Genomic DNA, 26,371 nt, shown 5'->3' on the forward strand with positions numbered 1-26,371 from the left:
GTTCATTGTGTATACGAATACTTTATGAAATAGAAGAGAGTTGAAGCTCTTAACTCTTACATATATGTTTCATGCCAACAGATAGGTTTGCATGTAATCCTCCGCCACCTCGAACATGCTAATGCTATCCATCACAAAGCCATACTGCGTGTTGCTCAAGGTCGACAAGGAGTCATCGAACATATTTCATACCTTGATGAGTTGAGCTCTCAATCTTCGCATTCTATTCAATGCAGAATCACAGCAAGTCTCCGAATTCACCAGCACAATCAAGCTTTTGGCTTCCTCAGCTGTTGAAGGCTCGCTGACCTCCTCCCCACCCGCCAACCTTTCCAAAGAATCAATCAGGGGGCTCTATCACACTTTCATACCTGAGTAGTTTGCTCAAACTACTTCCATCTGGGTTCTTCATTCTCGACTTGTCAAGGAGACAAAATCTTTTTCCTCCAAGCTGACAAATAGTGAGAATCGAGGGAAGTTGCTTTGTACGTGTGAACCTTAGCCGGAGCAAAGATGTCGACACTAGAATGCATCATCAATGAAAGGATTTCCGAACGCTTGAGGGGTCCAAAGTGCTTCCTCTTTCCAACAGTACATCCTCGAACGATTTCGCTGTCATTTGGATTTAACCATGCTTGTATACAACGTGAGATGGCGAAAATCATCAAGATGGTTACCTTTTGCCTTTTGACATCGACGAAGCCATACGGGACTCACGAGTTCCACACCACACAGCATTGCATAACAAAACCTGGTAGAAGTCAAATACAACGGTAGCCAAGAAGCATACTACTTCAAAGTTCTTATGCTAAGCAAAGATTCGTCTACACAACAAATCATATGAGTCACTGACGAATCTACGTCTTCCTTGCATGATCCACCAAGAACCTGAGTTACAAAGTCAAAAAATTCAATCCGATGGGTCATACAGTGATTTCACGTGCACAATACATCGAAGTTCCATCGCCTCTACTCGACCTGTATTCATGAATTGTCAACCAATGCGTCTTGATGAAAAAAAAGAGATTATACCCATCCCAGTAAATGCTACGACTGGCCGAAAAGGTACTGGAAAATATAAACTATTAATGAGGGCAGGAGCAAAATGTGCAAAAGGGGTTCACGAATACCTCTCGGACAATTGGAACTTGGTTCAACTTCATCATTGACAAAGCTCCTTCTCTTTGGAGTCTCTGTCATCAATGTGGATAATCCATCGTATCGAATATAGGTTGCATGTGGTGTTCCCGGAGAAAGAGATGCTCGGTGGCTCTTTTTGGGATTCTTTACAGTAGCAGGCGTGACAGTAGCATGCAAAGCACTCCTTCTGCCATCCATTGTATTGGGACCCTCTGTGATTCTACTCTTCTTATCTGGCGTGTTTTCGGATTCATCGGTAGTTGTAGACAAATCACATTCATCACCATTGCCACGGAAATTCTTCTCCATCCGGGAGCTTTGATCGGACGAAGCTTTAGAAATAAGGATGGCATCCATTGTCTCCGCATTCAACTGTACAACTTCCTGGTGTTGTCCGACTTTCTCTGAGACAGCACTGCTCAGTCCCGTTACATCATTTTCTTCATGAAACTCTATCGGAATCTCCAGGGAAGGCCCGAAATCAATGTCATAGTAAGAGCCATTGACCTCATTGTTGCTTTCATCTACATCCAGCATTGCCGCATGGTAATGTTCCTTCTCAAGCCCATTGTTGTTAACCCCTTCATCTACATTTGCAACATCCTCCACAGTTTGTTTTGCGTGCTGACGGGGCCTGCCTCGTTTTTTCCGCTTCCCGGCGACCGATCTGGCCTTCCACAATGCTTCTCTGGGTGTTTCGGTTTCTGGACTGATCATACCAAGTGCAATGGCCAACTTCTTCGTGATTCCTGTCACCGTTTTCAGCGTATTGTTCTTCGCCAACGTTCGACGGTTTGTGCCGGGGGTTCTGCAAGATGGACACTCGCTATGGTTGTCTTTGATATACTCACAGATGCACTCTTCGCAAAAGTTATGCTGACAGGGTGCAGTCCTGGGATCAATCAAGAAATCCAAACATATGGGGCACTTCGTTTCTTGAATCAGCTCCTCAACAGCATTGCGAAGTTCCCTGTTGTTGGAAATCGAGTCCATGACCACAAAGAGGGAAAAATGCCTCCCCTCTTCTATACACTGAATGACAGCTATCAGAATAGCTATCTACTCTTCACCATCATCTCAACCTTTTCGGCTGTTGCAGCTGCATTCCCAGCACACGTTGCCTTCCCGCCATTGTGCCTTTCACAAACTTTTGAGAGCCGTCGCCGGGCACGCCGGGCCCGCCTGGCATTGAGAGTTAGGGCGCCGCGCCAGCGCCGCGCCAGCGGGCGGCCGCGCTGGCTCTGACTCGCCGGGCCCGGCCGGGCCCGCGGGGGGGCCGCCGGGCCGGGGGGCCGGGGGGAGGTGACTCCTGACCCGGCGGCGTCGGGTGACTAGTACCGTCGGTTCGGCCCGCGTCCCCGGGATTGCCGCAGTGCTGCCGGGTGCAACTCACTGTCACAGTTTGTTCAACTTGAAATCAAATGCTGGTCAGCCAGGTTGCCATGCCACTTCAAGTCAGTGAACAAGGTAACTTCAGTGAGGCTCCATGGTTCTGAATGATCATGATTTTACTTATCTTTGAGTAAAGACCGTCGACATACTCCGGCCGCCACAATGATCCCGGATGCTGACTCAGTGGCATCCCGGGCCGGAGTCCGGTCACCAGTGACGGGCTGCTGGCATGCCGGGCGGCGTCAAAGTGAAAAGTGCATGACAAGCTAGTTTTTTTATTTTTATCTTCATCAACCGATAGCCCCCTACCCCCTCACCCGTCAGGATGAACCATTACCCTACCCTCATTTTCAATACTATGTCAAAGGTCTCTACTAGGGGTACTTGTGAGGATGGACCCACCAGACTTAATCTTCCATCAAGTAGGTCAAAACCGTTGCGCCCGCTGATGCGTGCAGAGGGAATAAAGAGGAGGCAAGCAAGAGACTATAGCGAGGATTACGTCGCCATCGCCACCCCAAGGTGCCATGTGGTTCTAAATTGTGGAGTTTGACAGTAGCCTACACTATACATACACCCACGCCCTTCATGTCACGGATTATTGCCTTGCTCCTCATTCTCTGTCTCTGGGACGCTCAAAGCAATCAAGATGCCCTTGACATCCCGATTCTGAGGATCGTGGAGCCGACGTTTGGATCAAAGCTTGGTGGTACCGTTATAACCCTGAGGGGCTTTTCATTACCAGCAAACAACTCTTTCTGCCGGTTCGGGGAGGTCGCGATCGTTACCCCCATCTACTCCTCGGAGAATGAATTCATCTGTGAGACCCCTGCGCATTCAGTGGGGAAAGTTGCGGTCGATCTGATCAATGGCAACCAATTCCTTTCCAACATGAACAAATTGTTGTTTGAATTCACAGGTACTTTGAATCTATAGACATTTCGTTTGGGTATGTAATGATTTCCTTTTCATGGCAGAGCCAACTCAAGTGACATTGATATTTCCATGCCGAGGCCCACGACAGGGAGGCACTCGGGTAAGGATATACGGAAAATGGTTTCCGAACAGTATCTCCTTGGGATGTTTGTTCGGAATTTCCTACATTCCAGCGAGATGGATTACAACCTCTGAGTTGGAATGCCTATCGCCGCCAAAGAAGTCAGGCCTTGAAGTATCTGTCAGAATTACTTCGAACAAAGTGGATATTTCACAATCGTATCAAGCATTTGCTTATCAAGGTGATGAATTGCTACTTCGAATCGCTTTTGCTATCTGACACCTTTGGTTGGCAGAGAATCATCGTTTGTTTTCAATTTTTCCAACACTTTCTCCGGTGGATGGTGGTGTTGTGATCACTGCATTTGGAATGTATTTTTCTCCCTCGGACTCAGTCTTCTGTAAATTTGGCGAAGTGGAGAGTGCTGGCATGTATACTTCATCTTCTCAAATTTCATGTCTAGCTCCCTCCAATCTTGTCGGCAAGTTAAGTGTGGATGTCAGCAATAACAGGTTTGATTACACTTCCAGTGCCATTGAACTTGAGTACACGGAACATTCCTATCTGTATTCAATTTTCCCGACGTTTGGACCATTACGCGGAGGCACTGTGCTAAGAGTGTTTGGTTCTAACTTTGTATCATCGAACACCTCAATACTCTGCGTTTTTGATGACATTCTTTTTGGAAGTGCTACTGTGGTTTCAAATAGCCAAATTTTTTGCCTCACTCCTCCTTCGCTACTAGAAAGGACGATCTCTCTTGCCGTTATGTCCAATGAAAGTTTGTCCTCTGTAAATATGAAGGACTTTCATTACTATCCAACAATATCTTTGTATACCATTGTTCCGAGTCTTGGATCTCTCAGCGTCAAGACAAAAATCACGGTACTTGGCAAAAATTTTATCAGCTCACCATATCTGAGCTGTCAATCAGAATTTGATAACGAGATTATCACTGTGAATGCTTCCTGGATAACTTCCACATCAATAATTTGCACTTTACCGATTCATAACTACACGTCAACTTTCCAGACAACAATAAGGGCCTCCAATAACGCATTGGATTTTTCTCTGGAAACCTTAACTTTTCAATCTCTGCCACTTTTGAATGTCAATAGCATCTTCCCATCATCGGGCCCAACGGATGGTGGAACTTCCATTACTGTCGTCGGTCAGAACTTTGGAAATACGCTCGTTCTTTGCTGCAAACTTGCCAATACGGTTTCTCCTGCTGTATACTTGTCTTCGTCACTTCTTAAATGCTATTCTCCAAGGTCAAAAAGCGGGATCATTCCCATGTTAATTTCGAACGATGGCAATCTGTTTGTCGATTCAGGTTCATTTTACTACTATTCATCTTTCAGAGTCTTATCTGTCACTCCAAGTATACTGGCGGCCCATCAGTACAACATTATCAATATCACTGGGATAGGATATCAGCAGATAAAATTTACCGATGGTTTGCTTTGTAAGTTTGGAGCAATGTCTACAGTTGGAACGATGATCACATCATCTTTTCTGGTTTGCCGCACCCCGAAATTAGATGTACAAAACTCTTCAATGATGATATCATTCAATCAAGCTGACTTTTTCGACATCGATTCTCCATTAAATTTTGTAGCATTACCAAAGATAGCTACCATGGCACCCATGAAAGTTCCGTTGTACTTTCCCTTTGAAATATACTTACAAGGATACGGATTTGATGTTTCAAGGCAAATGAAGCTAACACTGAACAATGCAGTACACCCGATTGAAATTTTGAACAGTACAGTAGCAAAATTTCGGTCAGACTTAGTCACTTCTCCAGGAAACTACGAAGTTCTGTTTGGATTCGATACTATCAACTTGTGGACCACCGGATTGCTGCTTGAATTCGATTACAGCAACACTTTTGTTGATGTGCATCCGTCTCTAGGCCCTTCCATCGGAGGAACTATTGTCACACTCAAATTCATCTCGAATATCTGGTCTGGCATCCGATATGAGTTTGTTTTTGGTGATCAAGTTTCTCAGAATTATACTCTTCATGGAACTGACGTGATCTGTTGGACGCCTCCCCAAACGACTGGATGTCACGAAGTTTCTGTCGCTATAGATGGGGTCTTGTCGAAATTAGAGGGAATTTCATATGAGTATTACTTGTTGGAGGAAGTGATTACTTTGATTCCAAGTATAGTATTGGCAAACAAACTTTCTGTGATAACAGTTTTGGGAGAAAATTTTATTCACCAAGAATGTATCTCTAATTTCAATTCCTGGATAGCATGGTGTAGACTCTCGTCTGGACGGAACTTCGACGGTACGATTGTTTCAAGTACTCTTTTACTCTGTTCGATTGACTTCGAGCTCCCTGGACAAGTGGGCCTGGAGATTTCAACCAACAATGTAGATTTTACCAACAATAGTCTACAAGTCTCGATAATTCAAGAAGCAATCGTGTTCGGTCTTGCCCCTACTGTCGGTCCATCTAGTGGAGGTCTTGTAGTCAGTTTTACAGGACTTTACTTAAATTTCTGGGAAGCATGCATGATGGAGGAAATTCGTCTCAATGTAGCGTATGCCTCCTCGTCCGTGATCCATTGTATTCTGCCATCGTCTCGGCATGGAGATAAATTTCTTTATTTGTCTTCGTTGGACCTGACCAAAAATTCTTCTGAATTTCGTTTTGTTTACCAAGCACCTATCATCCTCAAATTCTTCCGACCGAACCTCGCCAAGAACGAGATTCTCCTCGTTGGAGAGAACTTTCATTCAAACAGTTTGCAATGCTTTTTTGGAGCTGAAGCATCCATAGGAACAATGGAAAGCAGCTCAACGTTGCTGTGCTCTTCACCTCGTGATTTAACTTTGCCCATCACTCTCACTGTCTTTGATCCGTACAGCAGTTCATGGAGCAATACTTTAAATTTTCAGCTGAATAAGCCTCCTAGGCTGACGTTGGTCATGCCTTCGCAAATTCAATTCCTGAGCAGCAACAAAGTTACAATCATAGGATCAGATTTGTTTGGCGATGCGGTATTTTGTCGATTTAATACTACAATTCTTGAGCCGGCAGAAATCAAGTCATCGTCGGAAGTGCGATGTATGTTACCAACAATGATGGAACCTTATGATTATCTCCTTGTTCACGTGATTTCTGATGGCAGAGAAAGCGAATCATTCTTGCAGATCAACTCGTCTCCTGATCCCAAGATAGACACGCTCAAACCTTCGCTTGCATTTGCCGGATTATCATTCCAACTCACTATTTTTGGCTCATGGCTTCCCGTTTATGAAAGGGTTTGGTGCAAGCTTGGGCATGTTTCCTTGCCAACGAGTGGAATTCGAAGCTCCTCGATGATTGTTTGTCATGCTGACTTTCTCAGTTCTTCGAATGTTTCCCTTGCCCTTATCACCGAAAATGGTAACAATTTAAAGTATTCGGGAAGCTTCGTAGTACTCCCCATGGTCAAAGTTGATAGCATTTCACCTCAGACAGGTCTAGCATGGGAAAGCAACACAATTACCGTTCTCGGTATCAATTTTGAAGGGGAGTTCCTGATTAACATTAATGGGTCTTCTGCAAAATCAACTACATTGACATCTAGCCTGATAGTTTGTATTTCACCGATGTTTGCACCTGGCATGACAAGGCTTATTGTCAGCATCAAAGACTATCCCGATCTTCTCGCTGGCTTCGATTTCGTATTTTACAATTCAACTACACATCTTGACGTGTATCCCCGAGTACTCTTTGAAGGGCAATCGTCACGGATCTATATCCTTGGACTAGGCTCAAATGATTCCTTTCAATGCAAATTACTCGAAAACTGGATAACTGGATCGAAATCATCGACTTTCCCACCAAATTGTTTACTGCCTGCGTTGTATGCAGGTTTGGTCGAAGTGCAAATTTCATCAAGCTCCATTACATCTGTTGTAAAAATCGAGGTTGTAAAACTATTCATTCTATTTGGCATTCAACCAAGCATTGGGTATTGTCGAACTCAGAACCAAGTAACTCTGATAGGATCATCGTTCTCAAATCTGACGGACTTGATTTGCGGAAATGATAAGATCAGCTCTCCTGCTTCGTATATGACCTCAACTAGCATAAAATGCACTATTTTGACAATTTCATGCGAAGCTTCAAAGGAAATATGGATTTCTCAAAATGTTACACGCGCTTCTCGCAATTCGCTTCAATTCTTCTTGAAAGATTCTCTGATTTTCATGAACATTGATCCAACTTTCAGTGCGTTGTCTGGCGGAACATATGTTGTTGTACATGGTCAGGAATTTCTTGAAGGGCCAAATTTTGAATGCAATTTTGGGAATGTGTCTGTTATGGCTGAAGTGTTAAATCAATCAACTTTGCGATGTACTTCACCTCCATCTCCACCCGGGAAGGTTGAATTTGCCATTGCAATCAATGGGTTCGTCTACTCTGAATTTAAGCGGAGTTTTCAGTTTGAAGAGGCTCCACAACTGAATTTTGTATCACCAAGTTCGGGCCCATACACTGGCGGAATTCTTGTCACCGTGGTAGGTTCTGGATTTCACCTTGGTAAAGCCATGTGTAAGTTCTGTGATAGTCGAATTTGCACAGCCGTTATTCCTGTTTTCTGGGCAGACGGTCAAATTTGTTGTTTTGCTCCGCCTGCAGAGATTGGCACCAGCAGAATTTACGTATACAATAATGGTAGCAATTCACTGATAGCTGAGGGGATTTTTGTTGTTGACAATGTGACAAGTCAGATTTTTTCAGTGCATCCTCTTCGAATGAGCAAAAATGTGTTGACTTGCATTACTGTCAAAGGAAATCATTTTGATGATGTTGATACATTTTGCAGAGTAGCGTCGATTCAATTTGCTTCACAGCGACAATCCCTTACGTCATTGACCTGCTGTTGCGTTTTGAATGAAACTGGTTCATTCGAATTGATCTTGACAAATGATTATTATGAGATGAAAACTGGTTTCAATCTGTCCGTCATTTTGCATCAAGAGATCGTAGCATCTACAATCATTCCTTCAATTGGAGTGACAAATAGCAATTCAGAAGTCTCCATTCTTGGAAAGAACTTCATTCATGATGACACCCTACGCGTCGCATTTGACTCGAGATATGTTCCAATCACAATATTTAGCTCGACAGTTGCGTTGTGCGTTTTGCCTCCAGTAAATCAAGTGGGAAGGTTCAATTTGACCTTGTGGAGCATCACAGATTCTAGTTTCAGCCATCCATTTCCATTTGAAATTATTGATTCGGCAGTGTTTCTGGAAATCCGTCCTTCGATTGGGCCATCTTCAAAAAATAACATTGTACGTGTATATTTTAAGGACCAGGTCTTGAATGGTATTCGAATGTTCGTGAACAATTTACAAATTGTGCAGATGAAATCGATTTCATCATCGATTTTATCATGTCTGATTCCCGGAAGTAAGAATGGCACCTATGCACTTGAATTTTCAGTCAGTGCGATTCGCTTTTCAAGCAATCTGTTTTACAGGTTCTATGATGAATTCCAAATAGATCAAGTAGAATGGGCTCTTGAAAAGGACTCAAATAGGATAAACTTTCTGTTGCACAGTGCTTTCTTCCCTGAAGGCATACAATTTGCTTGTAAAATTGGAAACAAGTATGAGCTATATCCTGCAAAGAGAGTCACAAGAACAACTATTGCATGCACTTGCAGTTTGCGTCAGTCAAGAAATATTTCTCTCTCTGTAACAACAAATGAGCTTGATTTCATTGATTCGCAAATTTGTATGGATGTACCTCCTGATATTTCGGGACTTCAACTTATCCAGCATAAGGGCACGAGAGAAGTCAGACAAGAAAGTGTTAAAACCCCAACATCGAGTGCACGTTCTGACCTACTTGGGTCCATTCATCACAATCTACCTCTGCTCATTGAAGAACCCAGGAAATCTAGGATCCAAACCTCCAGGGGAGTTGATATGCTTCGAATTTCACCCTCCATTGGCCCAACACTGGGTCATTCTCTTGTCCGTTTGATTTCTGAAGGGCTGCAATCTTTCAGTTACGTCACGTTCAGTCACTCTAGTGGGCTTTTTGAAACCCAAGTGTTGAGCTCAACTGTTCTGCAATGCAGGACGCCTGCAGGTAGAGCTGGTCCTGTGACTGTTGAAGTTGTTTCAGGTAGTGGTGAACAGTCGCAAGTTGTGTTTGGCAGATACCTGTACAAAGAACCGGAGCTGATACTCCGAGTTCAGCCATCGGTCTGTCCTGAGCACGGGGGTCTTCTTGTGACTGTGATTGGAGAGCATTTCACAGCTAGTGAAGATGCTGTATGTAGATTTGGCTCTAGCGGAGAGGATGGGGTCTCAGTCTCAGCTCGGCTTTTGATTTGTCGGTGTCCAGCAAATCGTGCGGGGGAGGTGTACTTGGATGTAAGCAGCAATGGTGTAGATTATTCGTTGAACAAGATTCCCTTTATGTATACGTCACAAGTGATCATCCTCTCCATCTATCCAAGCGTCGCAGTTTCTTCTGTCAAGACAGTTGTGCAAGTACGTACGACGCCTGTCCTTTCTTCTGCTTTGCTTTGTCATTTTGGGAATCAAAGTGCGGTAGCAGTCTTAGAAAGTAGCAGCATTCTCTCGTGTACGACCCCAGCGCATTTGCCTGGTGATGTAGTCTTGCGCATAGAAGAAGCAGAGCACCAATTTTCCACGGGCGTCACGTTTGCCTTTCTTGAAGCTCCACGAATCATGTCTTTAAACCCGAGCACGTGCTCGTCAGGAATCAGCATGATTCGAATAGTGGGCAGTGGGTTCGACAAATCGGGTGCCATCTGCATGTTAGGGCAGGAGGTGAAGGTCGACGCGGAGGTACGTAGTACATCAGTAGCCCTTTGCAAATCATCGGCTCCAAGAGACAGGAAAAACGTGGAAGTGAAGCTTGTTTTCAACGCTTTGCAGTATACGACGAATGGACTGATGCTATACCACTATGAAAGTCCCATGATCATGAAGATAATCCCTTCAGTAGTATCAAACCAAGATGCGAGGGTCTTGACCGTATATGGAGACTCTTTTGTGAGCGGTGGAAGCAAAGTTTTCTTGCACATTGGATCCAGCAACATGCTTGAAACTTCACTGGTCTCCAGCACTAAGCTTTTGTGCTCAATTCCCATGTTTCAAAATATGGGCAATTTCTCCGTTTTTTTGTCGTTTGAGAGGGGTGTTCGGAGTAATTCTATCCTAATTAGTGTTATGAAGGATTCACTGATTCAATTTCACCCGTGTTCTGGGTCTTTGCAAGGTGGTACCAGCGTTTCTCTAAAGGGTTTCTGGTTCGATGCAGGCATTGGGAGTTGTTTCTTTGGCAACGTCAGTGTCAAACTTTCAGTTACTTCTTCTTCCTCTGCTGTTTGCGTGACACCACCATCCAAAACGGGCTTAGTTTCATTCAAGATGATTTTTAACGAAGTCATCGTATTGAATGAGAAATTTTATTATCAAGATAGGATGGAAATCATGTACGTGGACACCTATCCTCTGTTTCGATCTGGTAGATTGAAGGTAATTGGGAATGGGTTTCCTACTGGAGATCTACTTTTCTGCAAGTTTGACCGTCACTTCCAAAAGGCTGCTTCGGTAATCAGTTCCTCATGTATATTTTGTTTTATACCGACCATGCGTGCTGCTGGTATCGACCTTGAAATCTTCAATTTTGAGATGCAAGAAGTAAGTAACCGAGTGATAGTACGATCCTTACAGCCTATCATCTATTTTATATCTCCCCGCAAAGTCTTTGTGAACTCGCTAGTAACAATAACAGGTCTCTTCAATGATGAGAGCTATGTAGTGAATCTTGCAGGACATCACAATACGACTTATTGGGTTCTTTCATCCTCTGAAATTATCGTTCAAGTTCCTCATCTGTCACCCGGAAAACATTATGTCAAAGTCTCAATGACGGATGGGGAGAACTCGTTGCACGACATCCGTGGTTTACATTGGATTGAGGTGCTTGGATTTCTGGATTCCTCTTCGTCTTTGCAAAGGTTGCCTGTGTCAAACGGCTTCTCATCGAATCCTCTCGAATATCCAAATAGCGATAAACTTTCTCGTTTACATGATTTTGAGCTTTTGCAAATGATTCCAAGTATTTGTGTCGTTGGTAGTAACTGTGAAGTGAAAATCTTGGGGGTATTTCCTGACACTGGTTTGCGATTGTTTTGCCGTGCATTTGATCGGGTTGTACCAGTTGAGGTTTCGTCCTCATCTCATGTTGCATGTTCAATTCCGGTTCTCAAAGAAAGGAATCTTACCGTCGAGATATGTGAGAACAGTCTTGCGACCTGTTTGGAGTTCCCTGCGCCCGTCTATATTTTACCATACTGGCATCTATTACAAATTCGTCCGTCAACGGTACCCAGCTCTTCACAAACTCATTTAACCATTGTTGGTCACTCGTTTCAAAGGAATCTGAACTTATCTTGCGTTTTTGGCATTTCGATGACCAGCCAGGCGAGTGTTATCACGACAAGTCTTGTCCTTTGTCAGAATCCTGCTTTGGAATACGGCAATTTTTCAATCAATTTGATGTTTGACGGAATTGTCATCGGCTACGAAAATCTGCACCTGAATGTATATCCTCATATTGAGCTCAAGGCTGTTCATCCAGCGACAGCTCAACTTGTGCAGGGAATGATGATCAGTTTGTTAGGGACTGGCTTTGAACCGACTGTAAGATATTCTTGCAGATTTCATGGATTGAATGGAATTCTGTTTGATGTCGTTGCTTTTGATGTCACTATTAATCAGGTGATTTGCAAGCTTCCAAACAGTTCCGCAACTTTGTTAAGGGGAATATCGGTCACGCATTCGCAAGAAACATTGAGTAACATATTTCGTTTACAAGCAGTAATTTGTCAACGCTATGTATCATATTTTCCAAGCAAAGGGCCAGCTTCAGGTGGAACATTGATCAAATTGATCTATCAGTATCCTATTTCTGGAAGACTTCTACAAATGACATGGGGGGACTTTCTTTTGAATTGTACATTAATTGGGAATACAATCAGTTTTTTCACGCCTATCTGGAAAAATTTGTCGATGGAAGTGATTTCGTTCTTGAATGTGGATGGAGCAATATGCAGTGATTCACCGATTAATTTCCAATACTTTGACAATCTGGTGATAGAACAAGTTTTTTATCATGTCAATCATACCACAATAGACATTGTAGGCAAGGGATTTTCAAGACAAATTTGTTGCTTGTTCAATGATTCTCTTGTTATTTTGCCTTTGGAAATCTCAGAAACGCGATTAAAGTGCGCTTTGAGGAATTCATCTCATCCATTGCAAAAACTTGTTATTCTTTCAAACTGTAGCACGTTGGAGGATTCTGATCCTCCTACCTTTGTGTGGAATTCTTTGATTCCTTTGTCATTTTTCTCAGTCAAGTTTGATTTTGAAATTTCAAGATTGATCATTGACTTGCATCCTTCTGTCCTTGATTTTCCGGGCAAACTTCATTTTCAATCCAAAGAGCTTGGCGTGCCTCTTGCTCCGTTGGATGCTTTACACATCGAAGTTTCAGTTGAAATTCCATACCCACGAAGAGACGTTTCAGTTGAATTTTGGCATGAAATATTTGCAACAACGAATATTTACACCGTTCAAATAGAAATTAATCCCATTCCAATTCCTTTGAATCTGAAGTATAACTTGTATGGTGACAAGGGAGACACAACAGTTTCGTTTAAATTTGATAGTTACTGTGAAATAGCTCTGTGTCACGTTGGGAAAATGTATATTTTGCCAGAAAGTATCCTTTCCAAGAATTCAGATGCAATCTACGGTCCGAGCTACACTCTGAAATTCTTGGAATCCGAGCAGAATGTCAGAAAGATGCTGGAAAAGCAGGTGTAAATTTGCTCTTAGAAAATTCTCCAATTTCATGGGCATCTGTCAGTCCCGCACAGACTTGCCAGAGCCTCCCGACAAAGTTGATCTTGCGCGGTGCTGGTTTCGATTGTCATCAGAAATTGAGATGCAAAATTGGACAATATTTCTCAACATCAGCAAATTGCTTGAGCTCTTCGATGATGAGTTGTTTCATTAATATTCAACAGGAAGGGAATTTTTCAATTTTCTTGACATGGAATCACATTGATTTTATCGAGACACCATTTGCAATGACTGTGACATCGTTTTTGCAAGACATCACTATATACCCGACGAAAGGACCATTTCAAGGTGGATCAAAAGTTTTTGTGACGATACCATTGTATAGCACGACAAACCATAGCATAAAATGTGTGTTTGGAAACAAGTTGGTTCCTTTGTACACTCAAGACAGAGAAACTCTGTTCTGTTTTGTCCCAAGGCATGTCTTAGCAGAATCCATCGATTTTATGATCAGATTCGACAACGTTTGTACCTCCCGGAAACTGCGTTTTCAATACTACAAAGATACAGTGATAGAGAGAATCTATCCAAGGCAAATTCGTACAGGTGTTGAATCTGAAATTTTTGTTGTAGGCATGTTCCTGGAAAATATATCATTTTGCGTATTTGGAATTCTTCAAGTTCCTACAGCCTTGTTTTCAGTGTCTGTATTGAGATGCAATCTACCTCCGCTGACATCAGGAAGCTACAAGTTTTCGATGGTACTGAACTCTTCTGATATTTGTGCCTCAGACCTGCTATTGGAAGTTTATGATCCTGTGATTATCACTGCTGTCATGCCATCAGTTCCCATCTGCAGAGTTGGTGCTGACCTGACTATTGTCGGGAATAATTTTTTGGACACAGAATTCCTTTCATGCAAAGTAAACAAGGCGTTGCCAAGCCTTTTACAAATTATTACCTCAACTGCGGTGAAATGCCCTTGTCCATCCTCGACTGAATTATTGGAGACTATTTCTATCAGTATTGATGGAAAACTGTGGAATCATTCAAAATTGACGATTCAAAATGGACCCAGGATCTTTAAGATTTTTCCAACAATCTCTGCAATTTTCGGTAGATCAAATGTATCGGTGTACGGAATCGGTTTTGCGAAAAATTCATTCGTTCTATGCAAGTTTGGTCAGCACATTTCTGAACCTGTCATGCCCTCCTCCTCTACTTTAATCCACTGTCTCAGGCCAAAAATTGAATTTGCTCCCTTAAATCCCTTGCCATTCCACCTGGGGTTTCAATTCGGGTCTCACAGCTTCTATACTTCTTCACACTTGTCTTTTCGATATACGGAAGCCGAAATTTTTTCATTGAAACCGTTGCTGAAGCCAAGCTCTGGGTTTGTCCTTACCATCATAGGCAATTTCGGGTTTCTTCAATTTCCCTCATGCAATCTCACCTGTCCAAAACTTTTGCAACCAGCATGCTTTTTGCAATCCTCGTCAATCTTGAAAGTTCAAATTCCTCCAGTTCAGCAGGTCCATTGCCATCTTCAGATTTCTTTCCAAAATAGAGGAAATTCTCTGAACATCTCTCTCACTTTGAATCGCGATCTCCTTTCTCCATCCGTTTCTTCAATTTTTCCAACAACGCTTTCATTGTCCAATGACAAATTCATCACCATCTTTGGAAAACATTTTAGAAAGGAAGCATCCATAGAATGCATATGGGGCTCAAAAATTTCGTTCACTGCATTGTTCTTGAGCCAAACATCCATCCTTTGTGCTGCTCACATTCAAACTACAGGAAACCACACCCTTCAAATCATTGATGTAGACCAAAATTCATTAATGTATTCTCATTTCTTTGAAGTTGGCACCGTAGTTCGCATCAATCGTTTCCGAACTGTTTCTCCAACCTCCAACCCCCAATCTGACCTGAAAGCAAGGAAGATATATCCTTCCTATGGCCCAACACTGGGTCATTCTCTTGTCCGTTTGATTTCTGAAGGGCTGCAATCTTTCAGTTACGTCACGTTCAGTCACTCTAGTGGGCTTTTTGAAACCCAAGTGTTGAGCTCAACTGTTCTGCAATGCAGGACGCCTGCAGGTAGAGCTGGTCCTGTGACTGTTGAAGTTGTTTCAGGTAGTGGTGAACAGTCGCAAGTTGTGTTTGGCAGATACCTGTACAAAGAACCGGAGCTGATACTCCGAGTTCAGCCATCGGTCTGTCCTGAGCACGGGGGTCTTCTTGTGACTGTGATTGGAGAGCATTTCACAGCTAGTGAAGATGCTGTATGTAGATTTGGCTCTAGCGGAGAGGATGGGGTCTCAGTCTCAGCTCGGCTTTTGATTTGTCGGTGTCCAGCAAATCGTGCGGGGGAGGTGTACTTGGATGTAAGCAGCAATGGTGTAGATTATTCGTTGAACAAGATTCCCTTTATGTATACGTCACAAGTGATCATCCTCTCCATCTATCCAAGCGTCGCAGTTTCTTCTGTCAAGACAGTTGTGCAAGTACGTACGACGCCTGTCCTTTCTTCTGCTTTGCTTTGTCATTTTGGGAATCAAAGTGCGGTAGCAGTCTTAGAAAGTAGCAGCATTCTCTCGTGTACGACCCCAGCGCATTTGCCTGGTGATGTAGTCTTGCGCATAGAAGAAGCAGAGCACCAATTTTCCACGGGCGTCACGTTTGCCTTTCTTGAAGCTCCACGAATCATGTCTTTAAACCCGAGCACGTGGACCTCGTCAGGAATCAGCATGATTCGAATAGTGGGCAGTGGGTTCGACAAATCGGGTGCCATCTGCATGTTAGGGCAGGAGGTGAAGGTCGACGCGGAGGTACGTAGTACATCAGTAGCCCTTTGCAAATCATCGGCTCCAAGAGACAGGAAAAACGTGGAAGTGAAGCTTGTTTTCAACGCTTTGCAGTATACGACGAATGGACTGATGCTATACCACTATGAAAGTCCCATGATCATGAAGATAATCCCTTCAGTAGTATCAAACCAAGATGCGAGGGTCTTGACCGTATATGGAGACTCTTTTGTGAGCGGTGGAAGCAAAGTTTTCTTGCACATTGGATCCAGCAACATGCTTGAAACTTCACTGGTCTCCAGCACTAAGCTTTTGTGCGCATTTTCAAACTTAGCCTGTGGGAAATATACAGTTGGTGCTTCTTTTGCAGGTCTTGACTATGCTTTTTGGTCACAACATTTTTTTCTTGTTTCATGCCTTGAAAATCCAGAATCTGAAATTTACCTTTACCTTATCAAACCAACTTTTGGATTCCTCAACAGAATCAATCGCGTGTCTATTATTGGAATCAATTTTGATTCAAATACAAATTGCCAATTTGGAAATCTAGAGTCCTCTCAATTCAAGTACTTGTCAAGCACTCTCTTAGTCTGTCTCAGTCCTCCGTTTCCCCACATTGACCAGGATATCTTCGAGGTGTCACTAAGCCTACGGCGGGATGGCAGACAACAGCAAGGTACTTTCGCGTATCAATATTATCGCACGCCCAGTATTCAATCTGCCTTTCCCGTTGTCTCAACCATTGGCGAATCCATGATCACCGTCTATGGTGCGTCTTTTTCACCTGTTTTTGAGTACCAATGTTGCTTTGGAGCACGTGATGAAGTTTTGGCACAAGTCATCACTTCGAGCCAGGTGCTCTGTCATCATACAACGCTGAGGGATGGAAATCACAGCCTGAAAATCAAGATGAACGGTAACTTGGTGTTGTCTACATCTATGCATATTTTGGTTGAGGGACTGGTCAAAATAAGCAGTTTCACACCAACCCGCGTGCCACTTCAAGGTGGCGTGCCCCTACGAATTGTGTTGACATCCGACCTAGTACATTCCCAAGTACAGTGCAAGATTGGGGACAGTACTTCAGCGCCCATTTTTGCTCGAGGCAACTTGATCTTGTGCCGTGTACCTCAGAGAGAACCAGGCAAATGCAAAGTAGCAATCAGCACTCCGAGCGGTCTGCTTACATCTGGGATGGACTTAGACTACCCGCACGTCTACTACGAGATTCTTTCATATAAACCGACAACATGTTCGCCAAGCGGAGGGACAAAGATCTCTGTAAGGCTCAGTTCTATCCTAGAGGATAGGGTTTCTTGTAAATTTGGGACGGTATCAGTGCCAGGTTTGGTGCGGCGTAACGCCAGCCTGGTAGTCTGCCATTCACCAAAGCATGACAAGGGGCCCGTGAGTTTTCAACTTGCAGGTGATCATGGGAAGAAATCTGCTTTGTATCCATTTGAATATTTGGAACCTCTCATGATTTTAGATGTTGAGCCAGCGAGGATTTCTTTGAGCAACAAAACTGTCCAGTTGACCCTGAAAGGTCGAAACTTTGGAGCAGATATGCTGCATTGTAGTATAGGAAGGACACTCCAAGTACAATGTTTTCCTCGAGACGAGCATACAGCTACCTGCGACTTGACACCAGTCTTGCCTCCCGGAGTACATGTGATAAGCTGTAGCTTGAATCAGGTAGAGTATCGTACATCAAGGCGAGCACTTGAGGTGGTGTCATACTGTGTGATAAGCTCAGTACACCCGTCACGGGTTCTCTTGTCCTCCAGAGGCCGATTGACTATAGCTGGGTCGGGCTTTTCACCAGGAGTCAGCTGTAGATTTGGCACAGCAAATTCAGAACTTGCTGTCTATATTACATCATCACTTTTGCAATGTGAGTATCCGCGCCAGCACAGGCTATCTCGTTTGACTGTGTACCTTGAAGAGAGTCAAAGCGGGAGTCAGTTGTGTGCGACAACGCTAGGGTATTTTGCAAAGCCTGAAATACTTCATGCGAGCACTATCCGCAATATCCTTACTGGAAACTCGTTTGAAGTGCATATTGCTGGCAGTAATTTTGAACGCACAGCCAAATGCATGTTTTCATATGATGGACAACAGCTGACAGCGAGTGTGCTCTTTTCTTCTTCTTCTCTGGTAAGATGTGTCCTCAATGAGAAATACTTAATGAAAAGTGGTAGCAATCTGCTATTCTTGAGTAATGACGGAATCGATTACATACAAGTAGGTTCAGACTGGGCAGAATGTGCACCAGAGCCTGTCCCGCTGCATTTTCATCCAAGTTTTGGTCAAGCACTTGGAGGCACAAGAGTAACATTTTCTGGCAGTAGGATATCTCGAATAGCTCGATGCCTGATAGAGTTCAGGTGTAGATTCGGAAATAAGGATGCGATGGAAAGCAAGATACTCTCTTCTTCTAGGCTGATGTGCTTGAGTCCACCCCAGGTCGAAGGAAATGTGACTCTCCGTCTGATGGCACAAGGGATGCAATTGAACAACAATGCCATGCTTTTCGAGTATCAGAAGGTCTTCAACCTATACAGCTTCACGCCTCAGTCATTCTTGGCGGGATACGAGGTGAATGTGACCATCATTGGGTCTGCATTCATGAGATACTCTGAGTACCAATGCGTTTTAGGAAAACATGAGGTTCGTGCCGCATGGCTGTCCTCATCATGTTTGGTATGTAAGTCAGGGATCCACCGAGAGGCATCATGGATCGCCTTGAGCATCTGCACGGGCAACATTTCACAATCTTGCGTCGTCATGAAGCACAAAGCTCGCGTTTCCCCCAGGCCTGAAGTACAGAGCATCAAACCATCCAATGGGCCATCGCTCGGTGGGACGAGATTGACGATCTTTGGAAAATACCTTGATTTGATCAATGCCAAGTGCACTTTTGGATTTGCAGGTACAACTCCAGCAAGAGCAGAGACTTCGTCGCTTGCTACCTGTATCACCCCTTGTACAGATCCGGGGATCGAAAGCTTTGGGTATGGGTTTGAGCTATGGGAGTACTTAGGTCCCTTGACGTATACATTCATCAGCGAAACTACAATTCTTAGTGCAAGCCCAACTTATGCAGTCTTATGCAAGAATGAAGCGATCACGGTGCATGGATTCAACTTCGACGCAAAAACAAGCTCGTGTTACATGAATGATATGAGGACAACACTACGACTTCTGGACCAGTACACTGCTATTTGTACTTTGCCTTGTCTGGAAGAATTTCTGGGTAGAATAGTACTGAGGGTCTGTGCACAAGGATACAATTGTTCAAGCTCTTTCGTGAATCTTCAAACCCAACTCAGCAGCTCCCCGATAGCTATCTCACCGACAAGATCTCCACTCCAAGGAGGTATTCGTATTAGACTAGATGGAGATTTCAACAAAGACAAGTATAGCATAAATGTCAGTTTAGGGCAGTTTTCGGTATCAGTCACGAAGAACAGATCTAGCAATGGATTGTATGAGTTCTTCTCACCGCCTCAGAGTGTCACAGGCGTCTTCAACTTTTCTGTGAGGATACCTGGATCTGCTTTCGAGATTGGTTCCTTTGCACTTGAGTACTACTCCTATGCAGAAGTCACTAGGTTGATACCGTCCTGTAGCTGGCTCCGGGATAGTTTCAAGCTAACCTTGGTTGGTTCAAACTTTTTAGATCAAACTCATTGCCAAGTTGGAGATTTCAGCATTTCTGGTACTTCTTTCATTTCCTCTAGCCTGATCATATGTCCGGTTGCAGCATTTCATAGTTTCAAACCGTATGCTGAAGTGGAAGTGAAGCTTCTAAATGATGGGATCTCGAGTTGTTGCTATGCTAATCATTCAATATTCTACTACAAGCAACAATGCCTCATTTTGCGGGTCCATCCTGCCGTTGGCGGTCTACTTGGAGGCCAGTCGGTGCAGCTTACCTTGAGCACAGAACTTGACGTCGAGGGCTCAGTGGTTTGTCAATTTGGAAAGATACAGGTTTCTGGATCTATGCTCTCATCGTCCGTTGTACTGTGCGTCAGTCCACCGTCAGAGAATGCAGCAAATGTGTCATTGAGTATAACCATCGATGGCATCATCGTTGCAACATCGTCAGAGGAATACAAGTATGTAGATCTTGGGATCATAATCTCGGCAGACCCAAGCTGTTGCATCTCCAACGCTGGTAGGTGTATTGTTTACCAAGCAGCAGATTTGAGTAAGCCCGAGGCCGTGAGATGCTTGATTGGCAATGATACAGCTCTTCCCTTGAGCATTTCCTCAACCTCCGTAACTTGCACAGTGCCGCCAGCTTCATCTCAAGGCACGCAGATGGGTATCATGGAAGGCACAACCATTCTGAGCGGGAATGGACTGAAATATTCCAGAAGTCTAAGTTGGGCAGTACACTTGATTCAACCAAGCAGTGGTCCTTTCGCCGGTGGTGAAACTGTCTCTGTAATTGGCCTTGGTTTTTGCAAACACGACAAATGGTTATGCCGGTTTGGCGCGAAATCGGTTGGTGCAAAGTACATGACATCAAGTTTGATGCACTGCATGTCCCCAAGTGCACCCAGCAGGTCAGAACAATGGTTCGATGGAAGCTCTGTATCCCTCGTTGTGGATTCTGAAAATATCCCGGGGGCCAAGCAGAAATTTTCATACCGCTACGTGACTGAGGTCCATGTTTCCTCCTTTTTCCCATCTAGAGTAGCATCACGGGTTGGAACTTCCATATCCATGATCGGTGTGGAATTCATGAGCACGGCGAGAATTCATGTCTTGCTCAACGGAGCTCATGCCGTGAGCACAATTTTCATGAGTTCTACATTGCTCATGGTGAAAATACCCCCTTTGAACTGCGGCCAGTACCTTTTGGGAGTCCGATCAGAGGGGATGGATTCGTTCTCCTTCTCCGGGATGCTCCACGTAGAAAACTTGAGTGCGGTCAGGCGGGTTGTACCGAGCTACAGTAGATTGGGAGGTGGACAGGCTGTAAACATTACTGGCATTGGACTCACAGAACTGTCGAATACTTGTAAGTTTGGATCTACCACTGCCAAGTGTACGCACTTGGACAGTATGATAATGCGGTGTATTACACCTCCTGCACAGTCCTCTGGAGGTACATTTTTAGATCTGTACATGGGAGAGAGCTTGTATGCGTCTCTTCCTTTCCTGTACTACCGGGACTGGACAATTCAAGTAAGCAGTATCAGACCAACATCCGGTTTGCACAGTACGCAAGTCAGGATAACTTTCAGCGGGCAATTCTCCAATCTACTCGACAACGCAAGATGCCGAGTAAGAAATACTAAGATTGCAACGCCGTTGATGATTTTGTCTTCGACTGCAATGGGCTGTATCATACCAGCCCTCAGTCCTGGAAGCTATTCCCTCTACATGGAACAGGAAACGTGGAGGACGAGCGACTTTCATTACATAAGTTTGGAGGGATGGAATGTAGATCGCATCGTACCAAGTAGGGGGTTACGCGAACAGTTGAAAACCTTTCGAGTCATAGGGGGCACATTCCGACTTGATGAAGAACTTGATTGCATTGTTGGAAACTTTGTATCGAGGGGAGAGGTACTGACGAGGTCTGAAATTTTATGTCGAGTAGAAGGTTTGCCTTGTGGAAATTACACTATAGGATTGAAGGCTGGAACTGAAGCCTTCTTTCGCACAAAGCATACACTAGAGCTATTACTTCCTGTATCGGTAACAAGCATCTGGCCTTCTTCTGGAGTTTGTGATGCCTTTTTCAATGTTTCGATTCATTTATCTGGTGACTTTCGTACCCTCGGAAATGCCTCATGCAAGTTTGGTCGACAGTCTTTGGCAATGTTTGATCTCGAAAAGGGATACAGTTGTCAAGTGTTTCAACCATGTTCTGCTTTTCAGAAGAGATTCAATCTTGTTTCTTTTCAGTTCTGGTTAGATGGTTTCGTGAGCCATCACATGTTCTTTCGAATTCACAAAAATGATTTATCGTTTGCATCAACGTTTGTTGCTGATGCTCCAGAACTTGGATTCAAAACATTTTGTCATAGTTTTGAGTACATTTTATACAACGAAACACTTTTGTTTACGGGAAGCTTGCCCAGTGCATTCCAATCCAGTTTATACTGTTTCTCCCGACAGCGATTTGCTCATGTCGTCCAAAAAACTAAAACGACCTTTCAATGTCAAGCTGAATGGTTGCGAGAGATGCAAGGAATTTTTATCATGTACCTATCTCATCATGAAAACAGAAGCAATTATACATGCAAAATACCAATTCATGAAATCCAGATAAATCGATCTAATCAACAACCACAAATCTTCAGCATCAGACCGAGCCAAGGAAATCATCTATTACACACACGAGTTGAAATACATGGAAAATATTTTCACCAAACGGACACATGTATGTTTGGAAATCTAGAGTCCTCTCAATTCAAGTACTTGTCAAGCACTCTCTTAGTCTGTCTCAGTCCTCCGTTTCCCCACATTGACCAGGATATCTTCGAGGTGTCACTAAGCCTACGGCGGGATGGCAGACAACAGCAAGGTACTTTCGCGTATCAATATTATCGCACGCCCAGTATTCAATCTGCCTTTCCCGTTGTCTCAACCATTGGCGAATCCATGATCACCGTCTATGGTGCGTCTTTTTCACCTGTTTTTGAGTACCAATGTTGCTTTGGAGCACGTGATGAAGTTTTGGCACAAGTCATCACTTCGAGCCAGGTGCTCTGTCATCATACAACGCTGAGGGATGGAAATCACAGCCTGAAAATCAAGATGAACGGTAACTTGGTGTTGTCTACATCTATGCATATTTTGGTTGAGGGACTGGTCAAAATAAGCAGTTTCACACCAACCCGCGTGCCACTTCAAGGTGGCGTGCCCCTACGAATTGTGTTGACATCCGACCTAGTACATTCCCAAGTACAGTGCAAGATTGGGGACAGTACTTCAGCGCCCATTTTTGCTCGAGGCAACTTGATCTTGTGCCGTGTACCTCAGAGAGAACCAGGCAAATGCAAAGTAGCAATCAGCACTCCGAGCGGTCTGCTTACATCTGGGATGGACTTAGACTACCCGCACGTCTACTACGAGATTCTTTCATATAAACCGACAACATGTTCGCCAAGCGGAGGGACAAAGATCTCTGTAAGGCTCAGTTCTATCCTAGAGGATAGGGTTTCTTGTAAATTTGGGACGGTATCAGTGCCAGGTTTGGTGCGGCGTAACGCCAGCCTGGTAGTCTGCCATTCACCAAAGCATGACAAGGGGCCCGTGAGTTTTCAACTTGCAGGTGATCATGGGAAGAAATCTGCTTTGTATCCATTTGAATATTTGGAACCTCTCATGATTTTAGATGTTGAGCCAGCGAGGATTTCTTTGAGCAACAAAACTGTCCAGTTGACCCTGAAAGGTCGAAACTTTGGAGCAGATATGCTGCATTGTAGTATAGGAAGGACACTCCAAGTACAATGTTTTCCTCGAGACGAGCATACAGCTACCTGCGACTTGACACCAGTCTTGCCTCCCGGAGTACATGTGATAAGCTGTAGCTTGAATCAGGTAGAGTATCGTACATCAAGGCGAGCACTTGAGGTGGTGTCATACTGTGTGATAAGCTCAGTACACCCGTCACGGGTTCTCTTGTCCTCCAGAGGCCGATTGACTATAGCTGGGTCGGGCTTTTCACCAGGAGTCAGCTGTAGATTTGGCACAGCAAATTCAGAACTTGCTGTCTATATTACATCATCACTTTTGCAATGTGAGTATCCGCGCCAGCACAGGCTATCTCGTTTGACTGTGTACCTTGAAGAGAGTCAAAGCGGGAGTCAGTTGTGTGCGACAACGCTAGGGTATTTTGCAAAGCCTGAAATACTTCATGCGAGCACTATCCGCAATATCCTTACTGGAAACTCGTTTGAAGTGCATATTGCTGGCAGTAATTTTGAACGCACAGCCAAATGCATGTTTTCATATGATGGACAACAGCTGACAGCGAGTGTGCTCTTTTCTTCTTCTTCTCTGGTAAGATGTGTCCTCAATGAGAAATACTTAATGAAAAGTGGTAGCAATCTGCTATTCTTGAGTAATGACGGAATCGATTACATACAAGTAGGTTCAGACTGGGCAGAATGTGCACCAGAGCCTGTCCCGCTGCATTTTCATCCAAGTTTTGGTCAAGCACTTGGAGGCACAAGAGTAACATTTTCTGGCAGTAGGATATCTCGAATAGCTCGATGCCTGATAGAGTTCAGGTGTAGATTCGGAAATAAGGATGCGATGGAAAGCAAGATACTCTCTTCTTCTAGGCTGATGTGCTTGAGTCCACCCCAGGTCGAAGGAAATGTGACTCTCCGTCTGATGGCACAAGGGATGCAATTGAACAACAATGCCATGCTTTTCGAGTATCAGAAGGTCTTCAACCTATACAGCTTCACGCCTCAGTCATTCTTGGCGGGATACGAGGTGAATGTGACCATCATTGGGTCTGCATTCATGAGATACTCTGAGTACCAATGCGTTTTAGGAAAACATGAGGTTCGTGCCGCATGGCTGTCCTCATCATGTTTGGTATGTAAGTCAGGGATCCACCGAGAGGCATCATGGATCGCCTTGAGCATCTGCACGGGCAACATTTCACAATCTTGCGTCGTCATGAAGCACAAAGCTCGCGTTTCCCCCAGGCCTGAAGTACAGAGCATCAAACCATCCAATGGGCCATCGCTCGGTGGGACGAGATTGACGATCTTTGGAAAATACCTTGATTTGATCAATGCCAAGTGCACTTTTGGATTTGCAGGTACAACTCCAGCAAGAGCAGAGACTTCGTCGCTTGCTACCTGTATCACCCCTTGTACAGATCCGGGGATCGAAAGCTTTGGGTATGGGTTTGAGCTATGGGAGTACTTAGGTCCCTTGACGTATACATTCATCAGCGAAACTACAATTCTTAGTGCAAGCCCAACTTATGCAGTCTTATGCAAGAATGAAGCGATCACGGTGCATGGATTCAACTTCGACGCAAAAACAAGCTCGTGTTACATGAATGATATGAGGACAACACTACGACTTCTGGACCAGTACACTGCTATTTGTACTTTGCCTTGTCTGGAAGAATTTCTGGGTAGAATAGTACTGAGGGTCTGTGCACAAGGATACAATTGTTCAAGCTCTTTCGTGAATCTTCAAACCCAACTCAGCAGCTCCCCGATAGCTATCTCACCGACAAGATCTCCACTCCAAGGAGGTATTCGTATTAGACTAGATGGAGATTTCAACAAAGACAAGTATAGCATAAATGTCAGTTTAGGGCAGTTTTCGGTATCAGTCACGAAGAACAGATCTAGCAATGGATTGTATGAGTTCTTCTCACCGCCTCAGAGTGTCACAGGCGTCTTCAACTTTTCTGTGAGGATACCTGGATCTGCTTTCGAGATTGGTTCCTTTGTACTTGAGTACTACTCCTATGCAGAAGTCACTAGGTTGATACCGTCCTGTAGCTGGCTCCGGGATAGTTTCAAGCTAACCTTGGTTGGTTCAAACTTTTTAGATCAAACTCATTGCCAAGTTGGAGATTTCAGCATTTCTGGTACTTCTTTCATTTCCTCTAGCCTGATCATATGTCCGGTTGCAGCATTTCATAGTTTCAAACCGTATGCTGAAGTGGAAGTGAAGCTTCTAAATGATGGGATCTCGAGTTGTTGCTATGCTAATCATTCAATATTCTACTACAAGCAACAATGCCTCATTTTGCGGGTCCATCCTGCCGTTGGCGGTCTACTTGGAGGCCAGTCGGTGCAGCTTACCTTGAGCACAGAACTTGACGTCGAGGGCTCAGTGGTTTGTCAATTTGGAAAGATACAGGTTTCTGGATCTATGCTCTCATCGTCCGTTGTACTGTGCGTCAGTCCACCGTCAGAGAATGCAGCAAATGTGTCATTGAGTATAACCATCGATGGCATCATCGTTGCAACATCGTCAGAGGAATACAAGTATGTAGATCTTGGGATCATAATCTCGGCAGACCCAAGCTGTTGCATCTCCAACGCTGGTAGGTGTATTGTTTACCAAGCAGCAGATTTGAGTAAGCCCGAGGCCGTGAGATGCTTGATTGGCAATGATACAGCTCTTCCCTTGAGCATTTCCTCAACCTCCG

General features: G+C 44.1%; 4 protein-coding genes across 4 annotated transcripts; 3 read left to right on the forward strand and 1 right to left on the reverse strand.

The window, feature by feature from the left end:
- Positions 1-69: 69 nt before the first annotated feature.
- GUITHDRAFT_163578 (hypothetical protein) lies at positions 70-2,133 on the reverse strand (the record flags this gene model as incomplete). The annotated part of the gene is made up of 8 exons (XM_005831455.1): positions 70-144; positions 193-328; positions 372-451; positions 498-634; positions 678-751; positions 854-888; positions 941-978; positions 1,425-2,133. 8 exons carry the CDS (start codon positions 2,131-2,133, stop codon positions 70-72), a joined length of 1,284 nt encoding a protein of 427 aa, XP_005831512.1.
- A 7,491-nt stretch (positions 2,134-9,624) lies between these two features.
- On the forward strand, positions 9,625-11,459 carry GUITHDRAFT_139760 (hypothetical protein; the record flags this gene model as incomplete). The annotated part of the gene is made up of 5 exons (XM_005831456.1): positions 9,625-9,641; positions 9,712-10,721; positions 10,803-11,062; positions 11,108-11,227; positions 11,361-11,459. The coding sequence occupies 5 exons, from the start codon at positions 9,625-9,627 to the stop codon at positions 11,457-11,459; spliced, it is 1,506 nt and encodes a 501-aa protein (XP_005831513.1).
- Positions 11,460-18,578: 7,119 nt separating this feature from the next.
- Positions 18,579-21,182, forward strand: GUITHDRAFT_139761 (hypothetical protein; the record flags this gene model as incomplete). The annotated part of the gene is made up of 4 exons (XM_005831457.1): positions 18,579-18,596; positions 18,676-19,141; positions 19,202-21,009; positions 21,159-21,182. The coding sequence occupies 4 exons, from the start codon at positions 18,579-18,581 to the stop codon at positions 21,180-21,182; spliced, it is 2,316 nt and encodes a 771-aa protein (XP_005831514.1).
- Positions 21,183-24,347: 3,165 nt separating this feature from the next.
- GUITHDRAFT_109652 (hypothetical protein) lies at positions 24,348-25,475 on the forward strand (the record flags this gene model as incomplete). The annotated part of the gene is made up of 3 exons (XM_005831458.1): positions 24,348-24,391; positions 24,432-25,356; positions 25,416-25,475. The coding sequence occupies 3 exons, from the start codon at positions 24,348-24,350 to the stop codon at positions 25,473-25,475; spliced, it is 1,029 nt and encodes a 342-aa protein (XP_005831515.1).
- Positions 25,476-26,371: the final 896 nt, after the last annotated feature.

Source organism: Guillardia theta, assembly GCF_000315625.1.
Source record: "Guillardia theta CCMP2712 unplaced genomic scaffold GUITHscaffold_40, whole genome shotgun sequence".
Taxonomy (NCBI): Eukaryota; class Cryptophyceae; order Pyrenomonadales; family Geminigeraceae; genus Guillardia; species Guillardia theta.